The following is a 17055-nucleotide window of genomic DNA, read 5'->3' as shown; positions in this document are numbered from 1 at the left end:
GGGTATCTACTGATTTATTGAAACTGAGACTGTAGTTTTGAAGTGTATTATTGTGTTACATATTTTTCTCCCTTCTAAAGAAGGCTTATTCAACTGACTGTTAAATTAATAAAAAGTTTAATCAAGAAAAATTGAGTGTAATATTTATTTGGATACTTGTCACTGTGAATCTCTGTGTTATAACCCTGCAGATCACATAGACCGCTCTTGAGATAAGTCTGGCTGCTCAGTCACTCTACCAACTTGTGTAGTACATGATTATATCAAAGATTGGGTTAACTATTGCCAAAAGGACACGGCTGGTGCAGTCTCCCACTGGGCACTGCATACAACAGACAAGGACAAAGAAAGAACTGATGCAGCTGGTCTCAGGATACTTGGAGAAAGACGGGAAAGTCACCAGCAGCGACCACCACTGTCGCACAGTGATGCAAGGGCACCCAGGTCTTGTGGTCTGACGCACGCTCCTCTCTCGCAGCCCAAAGCAGCAGGGTCAACGGAATTTGGCAAGGATATGCCTTACAGTGCGAACTAGAATTTCCCCAAAGTTCGAGACATCATCTGATCATCATCTGATCCTACTAAAAAGACTAGTGGATATCAGGATTAAGGGAATTCCACAACGCTAAATGGCTTGGTTCTAAATCATTTTTGAAGGAACAGAAACAACACTCATGGCCCCTTTCAGATTATCTCCACATTACCTGCTGTGCGCAGTACCCCAATGCACCAGACTTGCCCATAACTTTCAACATATGCATAACTCCCTGCTGAAACTCAACATCTGCATCAACTCCTTAACTATGCAGATGCCTCGGCTTGTTTATAACGTCACAAATGAACCAACAGACCTTGACAATTGTCTCACATGGGAGTACTGTGGGGATGCTTGTGGGCTCATGCAGAAGGGATGTGACCTAGCAGTTCGGGCTTGACTGCCCCTTTTGGGGGTAGGACCAAGCCTGATTTGCATATGGTTTTTCCCCCTTCTGTAATGGCTTAGCAGGCTGAAAAACAATGATCTGGAGGATTGCCCAGAGCTATGCCCGTGGTTATGATTAATTCAAAACCTTCCAGCCATCACCTTTTTGTTTTGCTAGGACTCAGGGATGACCATTAAAAGACATAAACACAGTCTTTGCAAAAAAGAACTTGGGATCAGCACTGCAACAATTCCTTGGTCAAATGTAATGGGAAATTGCCCACTCGCACACCTACTATGAAAAATCTAGGAGTCACAATGGACAAGTTGCTCTCACAAGAACCACAGATTAAAGTCAGAATAGGCATCATGCCCTGTATATCCTTCACACAGAAAACCATGGCAGTTATCCCTCTGGTACTATCAAGACCTGATTATGCCAACATCCTATACCTCAGACTAATGACTAGCCACTTAACAGAGTACAAAAGGCCCAAGATCTGGCAGTTAGATTACTATTTAGACTCAAAGGACATGAAGGTATCACCTGTGGCAAGTCAGAAGAAGGACACGGACTCTCAAAGGACATGTTCTTCAATCTCTTATTAAATTAAGGAAATAAGGCCCAACTTTCCCTATGTCTATGGGTGGTCTCTGCATATCTTACTAAGGTGCTCATCTGCCAGTCAAACGTCCATTGAAAGTCCAAAACTACCCTAAATTACCCTACAACTAAATAAACAAACTCAAGTTAGGAGAATGACTCCCTTCTCCTAAAGTACTTGTAGCACCAGTATTTAATATCCAATTCACAGATAGTCTCTTGTGACCTTTTGTATTAATCTCTTTAATTCCCCAAGGGGAAACTTGATTTTCCTTTCTTCACTTGGATTCCCTTTTGGCTTTTCCCAATCCGAAGAAGCTTCATCTGGTCTTTTGAGGGAATATGATCTTTAGGGGTTTTCACACTTTATAACAGTTCCAACTCTCCCAAGTCCCTTGATTCTGTATTAGGGTTACAGGTAAAGACTCTTGACAATGGGCCTCATTACGAGTCCGGCGGTAACCCTGCCGGTGCTACCAGCAGGTTGTCGCCAGACTTGTAAAATTTTACTGCGCCTGACTTCCCAGTGCCACCGGGAGATTAACAACTCTGGCGGCCCAGGAAGTCAGGCGCTGCTAAAATGTAAGCCCCCATTCCCATAGAGTCCCAGGAGACTATGGGAGTAGGGACACGGAAGCACCGGCACCATTCGGTCTGCCTACCGTGGCTGCTGTACCCGGCAGGGTCAGACCTGTCGGGCACAGCGACTCCAGCAGGCAGCCTCCTAGTTTGCCGGTCCAGAAACAAGGGTGCCGGTGAGCTTACCAGCAATTTTCAGGACCGGCAAACTTATGATGAGGCCAAATGTCTTTCCTTCTCTTTAACACTACAGAACTTAAATTCAGGATAGCAAGTTATCTTCTCATTTTCCCACAGAGGTTTGGTTTGAAATTTGTCTGCCAATTTCTACTGAGACGAGTAAACTGCGATTTGTAATGATCAGCTTGAGTCTTCCCATTCTGCCCGTTAACTTCTTTCTGGATGGAGAACGGATTCGGAAGCCTTCCTTCTCAGGGACTCGGTTTCCTCTCTTGCAACGCTGATTGTGTGCCCTCTACGGCATTCGTCTCCTCACTCTCTCCTATCTCCTATATTCTGACAGTGTCCCAGTGCTCGGCTGCACCTCGGGACCCCTTGCGTCCTTCCGTTGCTGATGGTATCGGTCCAAACAAGTTTGTAGGTTGTGGGTTTCCTGGTTCTTGCCGTCATAAGTTGCTATGCAACGTCGGCCTCCCCTGAGTTACGTACATAACTCTCTTTATGTCTCTCTCTCATCCTGGGCTTCCCTCGCCTCTCGGGCTGCTCTCGTCTCTCTGGCTTTATGTATGCCAGTTAAAGGTGCTTGTCCCAGTAAGGTGGGCATGCTGATTTAAAGGTCGTCTTGTTTCAGATAATGATATCCTTTAGGAGTTTCTTCGTACGAGTTTTGACAGTTCAGGTCTTCAAATATTTTAAAGCATCCCATGTATACCATGATGTGCTCAGCTAGAGGGAGTCCCCCACGAGAACGGGAGTCCTCGTCCTCATAGGGACAGCACAAAAGAACACTGAATAGGAGAAAAACGAAAAACAAAAGCGCCAGTGTGAAATAATAAGAATGTAAACTAAAAACGTGCTCAGTGTATTTTTAAGTACATAACATATTTTATGTACATTAAAGGCTGTGTAAAATCTCTTTACACTCAAAGAGCCACATGAAAACATTAAAATAGATGTTTAATCATCGAAAACATCCCCTTCATTATCTGATGAAGAGCTGTGACCGTTGAAACACAATCCAATGCGGCCAATGCTGTGTCAATAGTTTGCTTTTTATTGTTACTTGTAATGCATTTCAGGCTAAATTTTTTATAATGGATTTGGATTACATAGAGGTGCTGTAACTAGGTAGACAAAACACTCTATAAATCACAAGTAGATTCTCTATGCTTTCCCATATTTTGATGTTCTTTTCAGTTCTTTATTTTATTTTTTGCATTTGCACCTTGCATAAAACCATCATGACAAGTTGAGAAGTGGCTACCATAAAGATTCACCGAACCAAATTGCATTCTTCAAAACAGTAATAAAAGTGTCAAGAAACTGGCCAAGCTGCAAACACTATAGACATTATCACAGAAGTAATACAGTTACTTCCTTTTTACCCTGAGTGTATTCCATTCCATGTTAAACTCTGCATTGTACTTTTGAATTCCACATGCTGCTTGCTCTTCTGTAGTTTTCACATGGTCTTATGCATTCACCAGACCCTGCAGCTCCAGGAAATAATGCCCCACTCGCTCTTATGTACAGTTGAAAACAGTTACTACTACCCCATATTCCTGTGAAGGTTAACTGTGGGCAGTGTGTAAGTGTATTTTATTTTATGCATTGGACATTTGTATGGCGCCTATACAAAAGTGTTTGCAGGCGCCACAAGACGAATTGGGGGAGGGGCATAGGAAAAAACAAAGCAAAAAAACGGTTATATTGGCGGTGTGACAATCCTAGAGTGCAAGTCCAAAATACAGTGATAAGTATGAGTGCGGGGGGCAAGTGCTGGGGGCCAAGATGGCAAGTGCCAAAGGAACGAGAGGGGGAAGGGAGGGAGAGGGCAGTGGACAGCGTGGACCAGGTTGGTGCTAGTCCAGGGGAGAGAGCCTGAGGGCAAGTGCTGGCAGGGGATGCTGGTGGGGAGGGACTGGTAAAATGGGGTGGTCAGTGTAGAGCAGCCTCCACATTCTAGAGGGAGTACCTATCCAAAGACGGTCCCATTGGCAGGCTAGAGAAAGGGGTTTTGGACCACCAACGCTTTCATATAAACCATACCACCTTTGGTGATAGCTGTTTTAGTTGCCACCCAGACCTTCACTGCTTCCTGTGGAAGCAGAATTACAAGGTAATGAACAGCTGGATATGATGGCTAGTACACAGCCCTGTGAATCCCATAGCAAACAGAAAATAAACCTGCTTGCACCCAAATACTTACAGCAACGCAATGCAAAAACATTCTTCATTTTGTTCTCACAAGCTTGTACATCAAAGTGCAGAATATCACCTTGCTTCCCCCAGACCATCACGTGTGCGAAATGAAGCGGCTACAATATTACCTGATATACTTAAAACTGATGAGAGACCACTGGATGTGGAAGACGTTGTCATTAACTATGTTGGGTTTGCTGTCTTTCACAAGAAATTTGAAAGTATCCATGGTCTCCTGAATCTTCTCGTTGTGCAGCACATATCGAATTAGACCAAGGTTCACATCCTCTGCAGAGAGAAGGGGTGCAAAAGGTCACAACGTGTTATATATATTAGGCTAATAATGTAAATGTATTATTAGCATTTAGCCAATCTTGACCTGGTCTTCCCACCAGCTGCACTTGTACATTTAATATTTTAGACGGAACAGCATGGCCTACCATTGTATGCTGTTTTACCATCGTGAAGCTTGCTATTATCCTCCTAATCCCCCACCCGCTTGTGTGAACTTAATTGTTAATCAGTTATTTGGAGGCTCGTTTTAACCCTCAATCACTTGTCAACCGTACTACCCATACTGGGTGATTTTCAGGACAAGTGCCCCACCCCTCAACCCAAAGCGCTTAGAAATGACTATATCAATAGAAAAAACATGTGTTCTTGCCACTGCAAATAGGCAGGTGTGCAAGGAAAGTGACGAGGCTGTGAAATTGGAACACACTTTGATCCCGTGCTGACAGTACCTTGTGTAAATGTAGCTATCGATGCCCCAGGTTGCAGTTTGCTCTCTAGGTATCCGTGGGTTGGTTCTGCTGTTATTTCATAGACCAGCTGCTTGTCCTCAGTATCAGGGTCCACAGTCTGAAGCTCCTTTTTGGTTATTAGATTTGTTGCCTGGAATAGACACGTTTAATGACTACCACTACAACATCCAGTGTAGTAGGTGAGCATGTAATGGTAGACACAAGTACGTTTTGTTCGGAAGAAAGTCACAGAAATGAGTTGCAAAGTAAATGCTTAGCTCCCAAAACTGCAGTCACACTAAAGTTTCCGGACAATAGAATGTAAAATACTATGACAGAAGATTTAACATTAGGCCAGCCTCATTAACATGCATGGTTGGTTGGTCGGTTATTTCGAATACATTAATCTTAAATCTTCTCCCCTTAACATAGCTCAACAACATATAAATATGTTCTAGTATCATGCCGTGTCCTCTCCCCTTAACCCCATCCATAGAATTCCCCAATGATTGACTGCTGTTGCACTGTGACAGCTGAAGCAATATGATGACTTGACAAGTCCCACTCCTCGTACCATGATAATCCCCAAGTGGTTTACCCCCCTTATGTTTCTTATGGGTCCTAACGGGATCCACTTTTTATCACCACCATCTTTCCCTTTCTGCTTGTTCCCTATCCTCAGGTTTATGAGGAGCTGCTTTACCCGCACGGGACACCCTGTGGGAAACCCATAGGTCAGTAGCAGTAGCCAGTTTCTTAGACTTAAACTCCCTAGAATCTGCTAAGTGTTGCTTAAGCTCTGGGGAACAAGAGACATAAATATGTTTGTGATCATAACCACTGACATCACCCAAATCTCTTAATAAACCTAACCCTGAAGTAGAACTTTGGAATTTGGGACTTAAGGGACAAGGCCCCAAACTATCTTAGGGTTCAAATCATTAAGTGTTAGGCGAGCTATTCTGTGGCTATTCTAAGTGTATTTACTGAATTTCATACATATAAGTACTTACCTGTGTTTCACTAGTGATTGAAGTATGTGTTTTCTTTCTTCTAATGGTGAATGTATGTATCTGTTTTATAGTAGGTGTGTGACAATATTTGACTAGAGATGTTACTTGCTTAGTGTGTATTTCAAAGGCCTAACAAATCATTGTATATGTTAATGTTAAAGGATATCTGTACTGCGCACTATCATCACCGGAGTGGTCCCCTGGCGGCTCTGGAAAAGTGAAGGGGGGAGTGAGTTAGTGGGAATAAGCTTGGAAAGTGCAAGAGAGCAGTGTGTGCTGTTGGCGGCCTCAGCCCGGTGGGTCCGTTGGCTGGGCTTGGGGTGCTTTCCGTTCGGTAGCCGTCGTGTACTGTTGTGCGAGTCTGTGCGTGTTTGTTTTGTTGTTGCAGTGTAGTGAAGTTTGTGCGGTTTGTTGTGTTATAGAGTTGTGGTTGTGTTTGTTTAGAGTTTGAGAGCTGTATGCAGAGGGGTGAAATTGTTAGTGAGTCGGTTATTGATTCATGATTGCACGCTTGGTCCATGCTTGGCAGGCGAATCGTTTGTCAATCATTGAATCACATTGCTATTTAGGTGCGACGCAAGCTAAACTTAGGAATTCCATCTATGTGTGGGACGTGCTAACATTTACAATTCTATCTAGATGGGACACAGGCTAGGTTGGGGATTCTGAGTGTGGCATAAGCTAACATTTACAATTCTATCTAGATGCGACGCTGGCTAGGATGAGGGTGCTGAGTGTGGCACATGCTAACATTTACAATTCTATCTAGATGCGACACAGGCTAGGTTGAGGATTCTAAGTGTGGCACATGCTAACATTCACAATTCTATCTAGATGCGACACAGGCTAGGTTGAGGATTCTAAGTGTGGCACATGCTAGCATCTACAATTCTATCCAGATGCGATGCAGGCTGATCTTCGTAGTTCTCACTGGGTATGGTACTAGGTAACATTGTAATAATGCAGGTAATATTTGCTGTCCAGCCATGAATAGGTTTAGGCTGGTGGTCACATATCTCAGAGTGCATGGTGTAAGTCTGTGGCAGTCTAGGTTATGGCAAGATAAATTAGAGTGGCAGGAGCTTTCTGGAGTACAGTAATTGCTCTACACCCCACCCGTGCCACATATGTGTGCTTAACTAATTGGCTAGTTCTCAGTGTCTCTCGTTTGACCATATTAGGGTGGGCCCCCAAAATCCACTCCGCAGAGTTGATTTTTGAAATCGATCTTAACTAATATATTAAATTACAGTTTTTTCTATAAAACTATGGGCTTCATTACGAGTTAGACGGAAATTCAGAGGTAAATCCTCCAAAAAATAGCCCTGAGGGATTACTTTTAACACCACTTGCTCAGGTGGAATTTCTGCCTGATTACAAGTGGTGTGGCAGTGTAATTCCCCATTTATTTTGAGTCCATTTGACCCAATAGGGCTTTTTTGTGGAAATAATCGCAGCAGAATTACCGCTGTGGTAATTCCACCAATTCTGCTGATTTTTCGCCTTGAATGAGAAGAGTTACCTCCAGGGTTTTGCTGAAGGTAAATCCTCCATTCAAAACGAAAACTCATAATTTGGCGTAGTGGTGAAATTGGCAGTTACTCAGTTACCACCAATTTTACCACTTACCGCCTAACTCATAATGAGGCTGAATGTGTGTGTTGGTATGTTTTCCCAAATTATTTCGTTGACAGAGTTTTAACCTTAATACAATACCAAATACATGTTTATACAGTTTACTCTATATTATATGTGGTACATGTTATTGTGTATGTGTCTAGGGTTAGGCACAATGGTACTTTGATACAGGTCCATACCCTCTTAAGAGTAAAGTCTGGTTTCTCAGCCACACTGCCAATTGTGAGAGTTCGTACTAACTTGATGGACACTGTGCAGTTCACTAAGGATAGTTATTCTTACGCCCCTCCCAAGAGGACTGCAGAAAAACCTCCTTAAGATTGATTGATTGACAAGTGGTTGGATGCTTAGTACAAAAGCTCTTTTGTGTGTTATTCTCAGCTTCCTAAAACTGTAATACCTACATGCAATTGATTTGTGGTTGGGGTGAATAACTTACCATCACCTTGTGTAGGATGCTAGTAACTTTAGATGTATCTGTGTTTAAATCATAGTGGTGTTTAGTATTAGCAAAACATAATTTTTGTGCGGCCTTCCCATCTACTTCAATGGGACTCTGAGCATACCTGCTGTCTGTTTTGAAACACTGGCCTGATTTTTGGAAGGGAGTTATTTTTCAACCTCACTCCCTGGCTTAAATAATTTTGTTTTGGGGGCACTGCTCGGTCGTTAGGGCTACCGGAGGAGTGGAGCCCATCCCCCCATTTAAGTCTATTGTAGCAATACTACCTCCATTAAGGAAAGTAGTGCAAGGAAACCTTGTTTTCCCATTCTTTTGGAAGTGTGGATGTTTTTCCTATATTTAAGTGAAGCACAGACAGGATGTGACAGCCTGAGAAGTACTTTGTGTATGTAAGGAACTAGGGATTTAATACTATTATAGGGCCCTACAAGGTCTACATGGATGGGCATTGTATTTTAGGCCTTAGGGATTGTACATCTGTTTTACCTCAGGATAAAATTGTGTTTCCCCTTTCAGTCCCATAAACTACCATATGTGTTAGGTGCTGACCATTAGGTCTAAGGCCTTTCACATGTACTAGGGTTGGGATGTGTCTTTAGGATATTGCACTTAGTTGAGCAGACTACCATGTATCTCCCCACTCTCCTGTTATTTTATGCTGTGTGCTTCCCCTTGGCAAAAGGACCCACATATAGACATTGGGATTAGGAGAGTCCTTGTATAAGCATTGCTGTTTTTGTAATATACGGTATATGTTTAATACTGTGCATTAATGTGTAAAGTACTTATTTGAACTGATTGTATTATATGTGTGACTTTCTTGAAGTATGTAATTTTTAGTATATCAGTGTAGTGTATTTTCTAGATTTATGTGTGTTCACTAATTGTACCTCTGTGTGGACCTACTTCTCCTACCCGATAGTTAAGCCTTGTTGCTGTGTCACTCTACCCACATTTAAAAGAGATTTGGCTTCTCTTTCCTGTCAGGTGTTTCTGCATTACCCCTAGGATTAGTTGTTGTAGCATCCTCAACAGAGGGTGGTACACAAACTGCCTTAAGACTAGGGGAGAGTGTGACCCTCAATTCTGCTGAAATTCTTCTGTGTATCTGGTAGGTTGCTTACCTGTGTCTTGGAAGATTTTCACCTTGAACCCATGCTGCTGCGATGTTAGGACCAGATCTGGCACTACTAAGTTTACCCTGAGCTCTGGTGTACATTTATGGCTGCTGGGCTGTCCTCCTCCTCCAACAGACACTCTTCACTAGCTGGACTGGGACTCCTGTGTTGGGACAGTTTCTGAGCTGTTTTACAATTCTTGTGCCACATTTCTGCCTTGGGGAAGGTATCAGCCATTGTCCAGAAGAGTGGTGGGACACCATTACGGCATCTCTTCATCTGTGCCATCTGGAGTCACCTCACTGTTTTTTCACTGTTGATTTCACTCCTGGCTGGTGGGTGCCACACCAGTGAAGGCTGATTTGTATTCTTATGGGTTGCCTGGGTTGTCTGCGGTAAGGGATTCAGATCTCTGTGTGACCGGGTCCTGCAACTTGACCTGCAGGAGACAATTTCTTCTCACAGGGTTGTTTAGCCATTCCTGAGCCAAGTTTTTGTGTACTGCTTCCATGAGTAGTTACCTCTGGAACCTGGGCTGGTGGGTTATTCAAGATACTTACAATCTGGGGTCCCGTGGTTCATGGTTGTGGGGCTCTGCAGGTTCCCTTTAAACATCTTATGTCATAGACTTCCATTAGTGTGGATCCTGCTGTGCTTTTCTTCTTGGGGATTCTGGGTCTAAAACTTGGGACTTGAGGGGGGCATTGCTTGGAGCCGTTCGATGTGGATGTGCTGAGGACGAGCTGCGCAGCCACCCATCGGATATCGTTTTAAAATATCATGAGTTACTTACCGTGATCGTGGGTAAAATGCTGAAGTTGGCCTCCTGACAGTGGAGGGAATCACCTGCAAGTCTGAATATCAGGGTTTGCTGGAACAGAGGCTGGGATCTCCCAGAGCCGACACTGGGCACCATTTTGCAAGAGAGAACAAGTAAAAAACCTCCTCGCTGAGCAGTCGGTGGACTGAACAGAGAGGATCTAGGGTGAGAGGCGCTCCTGTAACTGAAGACACACGGATACTGTGGTCTGTCTGTTCACTGACCGGGAGGATAGGAAGGATGAGAGCGTGCAAAGTAAAGGAGTCGGGCAAACTGGTGGAATAAGGGCTGGGCGACAAAGCTGATCAGGACAGAGATACACCCTGAAGGGGGCTCACGGAGGTGGCGTGCTGTAGATTGAGCCGTACATAAGACTCTCTTTCTCCGAGCCTGGTGGACGTGCTGAGAAGGAGGATTGCATTAGCAACAAGATCCTCCGAGCAGGTGGGAGTGGCTATTGGCAGGAATCCTGCTCGTAGTGGTAGTTCCCAGAGGTGGTGAGAGAAGGACAGATAAAATCACACAAGGCAGATTCAAAGCACTGTACCTGGAGGAGTGGTATATCTGTTTGCTGTAATCTGGATGCACTGGGGAAGACCTGACCCTGATCACAAAAAGGCTGGAAAGGTATTATGAGGTACCTTAATAAGAGAGGAGGGTTCTCAGTGGCCTGGCCTGCTGAGAAATATCAAAAGAAGTGGAATGGACCCTAATGTTGCACTAGTGCACTCAGGAAGATTGTGAGTAGACCAGTTTTGCTCTCCCTCTTTTATTCAGTGGTTGGGATTACTGGTGGATATACGGATACATTCATAGAAGCTATAGACAGATTGTAGTGAGTGAAGTACTCGGCAGAGGGACATCCGGTACAGAGGGGCCAAGATGGTCAAGGGTCAGCAGAAAATGGAGCAATACGTGGGCACTAAACATAAATACGGAAGACATGTGATATCAGAGGGTGGTGAAGAGAGTGAGTGCTCCAAAGCAACATTTGGAATTATGCTGAGTGGTCTGATGGTGGCAATTCAGGAGTTTAGGAACTCTCTGGAAGGAAAAATCCAAGAGTGGGAGTGGATGTCTCCTTGGTACGGGCAGATCTGCGGAAAGTATGTGAGAGGGTGATGGAGGTGGAGCAATGCGGCAGCTATGTGGAGTCTGTGTTGGCTTAATTACAGAATTAAGTGAAAGGTTTAGTGGGAGAAACAAGAACCTTGGAAGTGAAGGTGGAGGATGTGGAAGGGCATTACTGGAGGTGTAATAAACAAATGGTGGGGATTGCTGCAAGGTGGGGGGGGGGGGTCCCTGTGTGGATTGTATGTGGAGAAATTGTTTCTGGAGACATTGCGCTTCAAGGGACTGTCGAAATTATTCACGGTTGAAAAGGCTCATGGAGTGCCGGGAAGGGCACCTTCACCAGAAGGGGAACTGAAGGCAATTGTGGCCAAATTATTAAAATTTTATGACAGAGATGGGACTTTGGAGGAGGCACGCAAAATTGGTTGTTTTGAAGTAGGAAATGCAACGATCCTTCTTTTCCCAGACTTCACATTCAGAAACATCTGAGATCTTTTCATGCGATGAGTCGTCTGAGAGAAGAAAATTTGAAAGATATGATGTTTTCCCTGCAAAGATAAAAGTGTTGGCGGGTGGGAAGGCCCATTTCTTTTCGTCACCTCAAGAGGTATGGAGCTGTTTTCAGACTAGGGTACCAATGTAACCACAAAGGTACACAGGGAAATTGAGGGAAAGGAGTCCTGGCGATGGAAGATCATGCATGATAACTTGTGGGAAATGATGTGTACACTTGTTATGTTGATCTCTCCCAGTGAAGGTAGAGGTTTAGATCAGGAGTTGATATTGTGGAGTGTGTGAGTAGTGTAATGGAGGGAAAAGGTGGGACTTTATGCCTTTGCACTGGGAGGCCGGTGGGTTACAGTAGAGGAATGGCAGGGAAGTATTGACGGCCCATTTGGGTGATATGGACGACCCAGACCTACAGTCTGCCGTCGCTGAGAGGGGTGTTGAGGGAAGGAGGGAGTGAGGGAGGAGAGGGCCGGATGGTCAGTCATTACAGGAATTTGGGGTTTGCTCACAGTGGAGAGCTGTGCAATGTTTGGAATGGGGCAATGTTTATGTTTGGATGTTGGGTGGGGGAGGGTTGGTGGGAGTTTGTTGGGTGGGGGTTTGTGAGGAATGTAAAAATAGTTTATGCTACTTATGTCAGGCTGCAACAAGAGGTCGAAAGTGCGGCTGAGAACTATGAACGGTTACAGATATATGTTGAGACAATATTGGAGGTCATAGTTGATAAATGGGGGATAGTCGGGTAAAATTACGGACATGGAATGAGAGAGGTTTGGGGAATGGTGGGAAGAGGATCAAGCTGGGAAAATTCTTGAAGCACAATGAAACGCAGGTAGCATTGCTGCAGGAAACGCACCGAAAAATTAGGGGCAATGGTGTTTGGTTCCTTGTATTCCTCATTTGCAGCAGGGGTTTTGATATGGATTGCACCAGGGGTGCCTATAGTAATAGACAAGAAAGAGTGGGATTCAACTGGCTGGACCATGTGCTAGGGAGTTTTTCCAAAGTCCACCAGAGTGAGAACGTTAGAAGACTCACTCTCAGGTGTCCTATGGGACTCCATGGGAATGGGGACTAACAAAATTACTGGAGCCTGACTTCCTGGCCACCGGACTTGGAATAGCCAGTGGCGCCAGAAATTTTGTACGGGTCCGGCAGTAACCCGTCGGTAGCTCAGGGAGGGTTACCGCCGGAACCGTAATGAGGCCCATTGTATCTCTTCAACTCTCCACATAAGGTGAGGTGTGCTGATTCCACAAATTTAAAGTCAGGTAGGGCAAAAAGTGTCTCCATGTCCAAGATAACGTGTGTTATCATAAGGAAAATAAAAAAGGCCGGCTCAAAGAGCTTCCAGCAAAGTGCTGTGTGCTGTAAAATAAAAGCATGACTCAAAAAAGATACACCCAAAAGGGTTGAAAAAGGTTCCTAAGGGTAGAGTAAAAGACTGAGTGTGGAAAAAGGTTCCCACTCACTCAGGAGAACTGATCAAAAATCCAAGAGTCCAGCAAAAAGTGCTGGGGGACTCACAAGTGGGGAGAATTACTCGCAAAAAAAATGAAATTGGACCTAATACCATGATACTGGTGGGTAGGTTAGAAGGGAGGAATAAATGTATTGTAAACTCATACTCGCCAAAGATAGGCAGTATTTCCCTTCGGTCTTGAAGTTGGCTGGAGGATACAGGTCTGATATTTTTATCTGGGGAAGGGATTTTAATTGCTTGTTTCACCGATTCTACGATTTGAACTTCGTAGAACTGTGTAGGGAATCTCATGGATCAGAGTTATTCCTTTTACTCAAATGTGCATGATTATTTTTCCCGTTTAGATTATATGTTTGTGGGGAGGGAACATTTTCACTGGTTCACAGACATGGAATGTTTAGGGAGAATTATATCAGATCACTCTCCAATGGCGTCAACCCTCCAGGGGCTAAAAATAAAAATGACTATCCCGCTGTGGAGACTCAGAATATAGGCTTTGGAGATTTGGCATTTTAAACAGCATTGATAGAGGAGATATTTTTGTCTTGTTAATTGAAAGAAGGTTCATTGGAGGATGTAAGGGTACAATCAGAGGCCTTTAAAGTGACCATGAGAGGTATCTGTATATCTAAGTCAACGGGGGTGAGGACAATGTGAAAGGGGAATTAGTGAAAGGGTTACGGGTGAGGGAGGATATAGCACAGGCAGTGAGGACTCACCGGGAGTTACTAGAGCCTCTATTCAGATTCAAATATAGTCATTACGTGGCTCGGGTTTACAGAGAAGGGGATAAAGCGGGTTGATTATTGCTGTGGCTATAGCGGCAAGAGCTGCCTCAAATCAACGATAACTCTGATTTTTTTATCAAAAGGGTGACTTGATTGTATCACAACAGGGGATACATTCTGTGTTTCAAGGGTATTATAAAGCATTATACACCAGCAACGGTTCATACTGTGAGACGGGAGGCAGATCTGTTGTAATTGGTACGCTTGGCTAGATTATCAGAGGATTCTTGAAATGAGCTTGATGCATCAATAGAGAAGGCAGAAATTGTATATTCTATTAGAACCATGCAGAGAAATAAGTCACCACGGAGCGATGGATTTCTGACAGAATTTTATCTTATTTTTTTGGATGTCCTGGTACCTCAATTAAAGCAAGTTTATGATCAGGCTTTTGAGAAAGGGATTCTTCCGGAGACGATGTTAGAAGCATTGATCACGGTTGTCTTGAGGGTAAAGAAAGACCCAAATTATTGTGATTCATATCGGCTCATTTCATTGATAAATGTGGATGCGAAAATTCTAGGGAAGGCTTTGGCAATGAGACTGTCTAAGGTGGTTCCTGGATTTGTGCATCCTGACCAATGCGCTTTTGACGGAGTTGTAATACGACGATGAACCTATGCCATCTACATCATGTTATGGATCAGGTGAAACAAACACAAGATGACTGGTGTTAGCTTCATTGGACGTGATTAAGACGATTGATTCATTGGAATGGACGTGGCTTTTTAAGGTTTTAGAAGTATTTGGTTTGGGGCCCGGTTTGTTACACTGGGCCTCATTAGGAGTATGGAGGTAGCCATGCCGCTTTTAGGGTGATTTAGGCTGAGGGATGTCCATAGTGAACGGTTGTTTAAAAAATACATTGAGACTCTTGAATGTTACAAGTTGCTGATATTTTGAATGAAAGGCCAGCGTTGCAAAAAGGATCGTAGTCCGGTTGAGGGGGGGTTAACGGGAAGATTACTGAATATAACTTTTGTTTTGTTGTTTAAAGCACATCAGGTCCTCTGAGGCAAGAGACTTTGTGTAAAAGAGACTTGGCCAGAGAAGACCCTGATATTTTGGAAACGAACTGTAAGCTCATGCTGGATAAGCCCAGGAGTGTGCTGTGCTTGAGAGTACTGCCTTGTCCCGTGCTAAAAAAACATGGGGAAGACAGACACCAGTTATACCATCCTGACTTATCATTTTTTGAACACTTCTTTCTTTTCTGGTGAACATTATCCCACACTAATTTGTAACTTAGCTGGAAGGATTGGCAATTGTTTTTTTTTTTTTAGCATAGGCCCTTTTTATTTGACAAGATGCCACTAGGACTGCCTTATTATTATTTGATGGTTGTTGCTTGCTCCCATCTTAGATTTAGGTTTAGATTAGGTGTTGTTCTCACCCATTTATACAGTTTAATAAACACCTTTGAACTGTGATCACTAGTGTCTGTCTTTAGTGTTACCACCATGAGTTCCTTACAGAATGCTCTTCCGGACTGGGGTGTGATATGGGAACTAGATTCCTTTAGGTATTTCGGGATTCAGATTTTCAATGAGATGGAGGAGACATTTGTATACAATATGGGGAAAGTGTTGTCAGGAATCGGTGATGCAGTGAATTTCTGGAAGTCATTACCGTTGTCATTGATGGGAAGGCTAGTTCTTTGCAAGATGGTGGTTCTCCAGAGGTTGCTCTATTTTTTAAATAAATATACCTTATGTGATAAAACAGATCTTTTTTAGGATGTTAGATGCAAAGATTGGGGAATTACTTTGGATTACAGGTAGACGCCAATTGGCCATAACGACGTTACGTCGGGAAGGTGGGTTGAATCTTCCCGACTGTAAGTTAAATTTCTTTGCAGCTCAGTTGCAGCGGTGGGTGGCTGGGCAGACTCCCTGACAGTTTAAATATCGAGCTTGCTAGGAACTCTGCCAAGATATAGGCAGTGATTTGAATTATTGAGGGATCCCAGGGGAAAAGGGGTACTACCAATATATTTGATGTTATGCGTACAAAACGGGGAAAATGTGTAGTCAAATTTAAGGTTACAGTGTTACATAGTGCAGACTTACGCAAACATATTGGCAGCAATAAGGGAAGTGGGCATAGCAACCTTATGGGAAAAGGGGTGTACAACGATGGGGAATTTGTTTATGGAAGGGAAATTAATTACTTTTGAGCAATGAGGCACATATGGCGTCCTAAGAATTATTTTCTGATTTATGCGAAAGTGGCGAGGCGGTTAGCAGAGCTGTGGGTGTGTATACCAGAGGAAGATGGCTCAAGTGATATGGACATCACTGTCGCTGGGAGAAGGAAGAGGGGGATTTCTCAATTATATAAAGCATTACAGGAAGAGTGATCTACGGAGGATGTGGTAATTAAGGGAAAATGGGAGAGAGATGTAGTCCTCCCGATCTCAGATAGGTGGTGTCGGATATGGGAACAGGTGAAACAGGTATTGCGAGATGACAGCTGGTACAATTTAACTTTTTGAACACTTCTTTCTTTTCTGGTGAACATTATCCCACACTAATTTGTAACTTAGCTGGAAGGATTGGCAATTGTTTTTTTTTTTTTAGCATAGGCCCTTTTTATTTGACAAGATGCCACTAGGACTGCCTTATTATTATTTGATGGTTGTTGCTTGCTCCCATCTTAGATTTAGGTTTAGATTAGGTGTTGTTCTCACCCATTTATACAGTTTAATAAACACCTTTGAACTGTGATCACTAGTGTCTGTCTTTAGTGTTACCACCATGAGTTCCTTACAGAATGCTCTTCCGGACTGGGGTGTGATATGGGAACTAGATTCCTTTAGGTATTTCGGGATTCAGATTTTCAATGAGATGGAGGAGACATTTGTATACAATATGGGGAAAGTGTTGTCAGGAATCGGTGATGCAGTGAATTTCTGGAAG

The 17055-nt window shown here is 43.5% G+C and overlaps 1 protein-coding gene across 1 annotated transcript in view; it reads right to left on the bottom strand.

The window, feature by feature from the left end:
* The window catches only part of FRAS1 (Fraser extracellular matrix complex subunit 1), a 1618415-nt gene that overhangs the window by 417727 nt on the left and 1183633 nt on the right, over window positions 1-17055 (bottom strand). The window contains exons 50-51 of the mRNA XM_069626341.1: window positions 5231-5381; window positions 4616-4775 (exon numbers count right to left, since the gene is read on the bottom strand). Of these exons, the coding sequence (XP_069482442.1) occupies window positions 4616-4775; window positions 5231-5381 (311 nt within the window). The remainder of the gene's footprint in view (window positions 1-4615; window positions 4776-5230; window positions 5382-17055) is intronic.

This window comes from Ambystoma mexicanum, chromosome 6p (genome assembly GCF_040938575.1).
Source record: "Ambystoma mexicanum isolate Mex_15411 chromosome 6p, UKY_AmexF1_1, whole genome shotgun sequence".
NCBI classification, from domain to species: Eukaryota; Metazoa; Chordata; class Amphibia; order Caudata; family Ambystomatidae; genus Ambystoma; species Ambystoma mexicanum.
The sequence above is the reverse complement of the archived record's forward strand: the minus strand, read 5'-3'. Positions and strand labels throughout refer to the sequence as shown.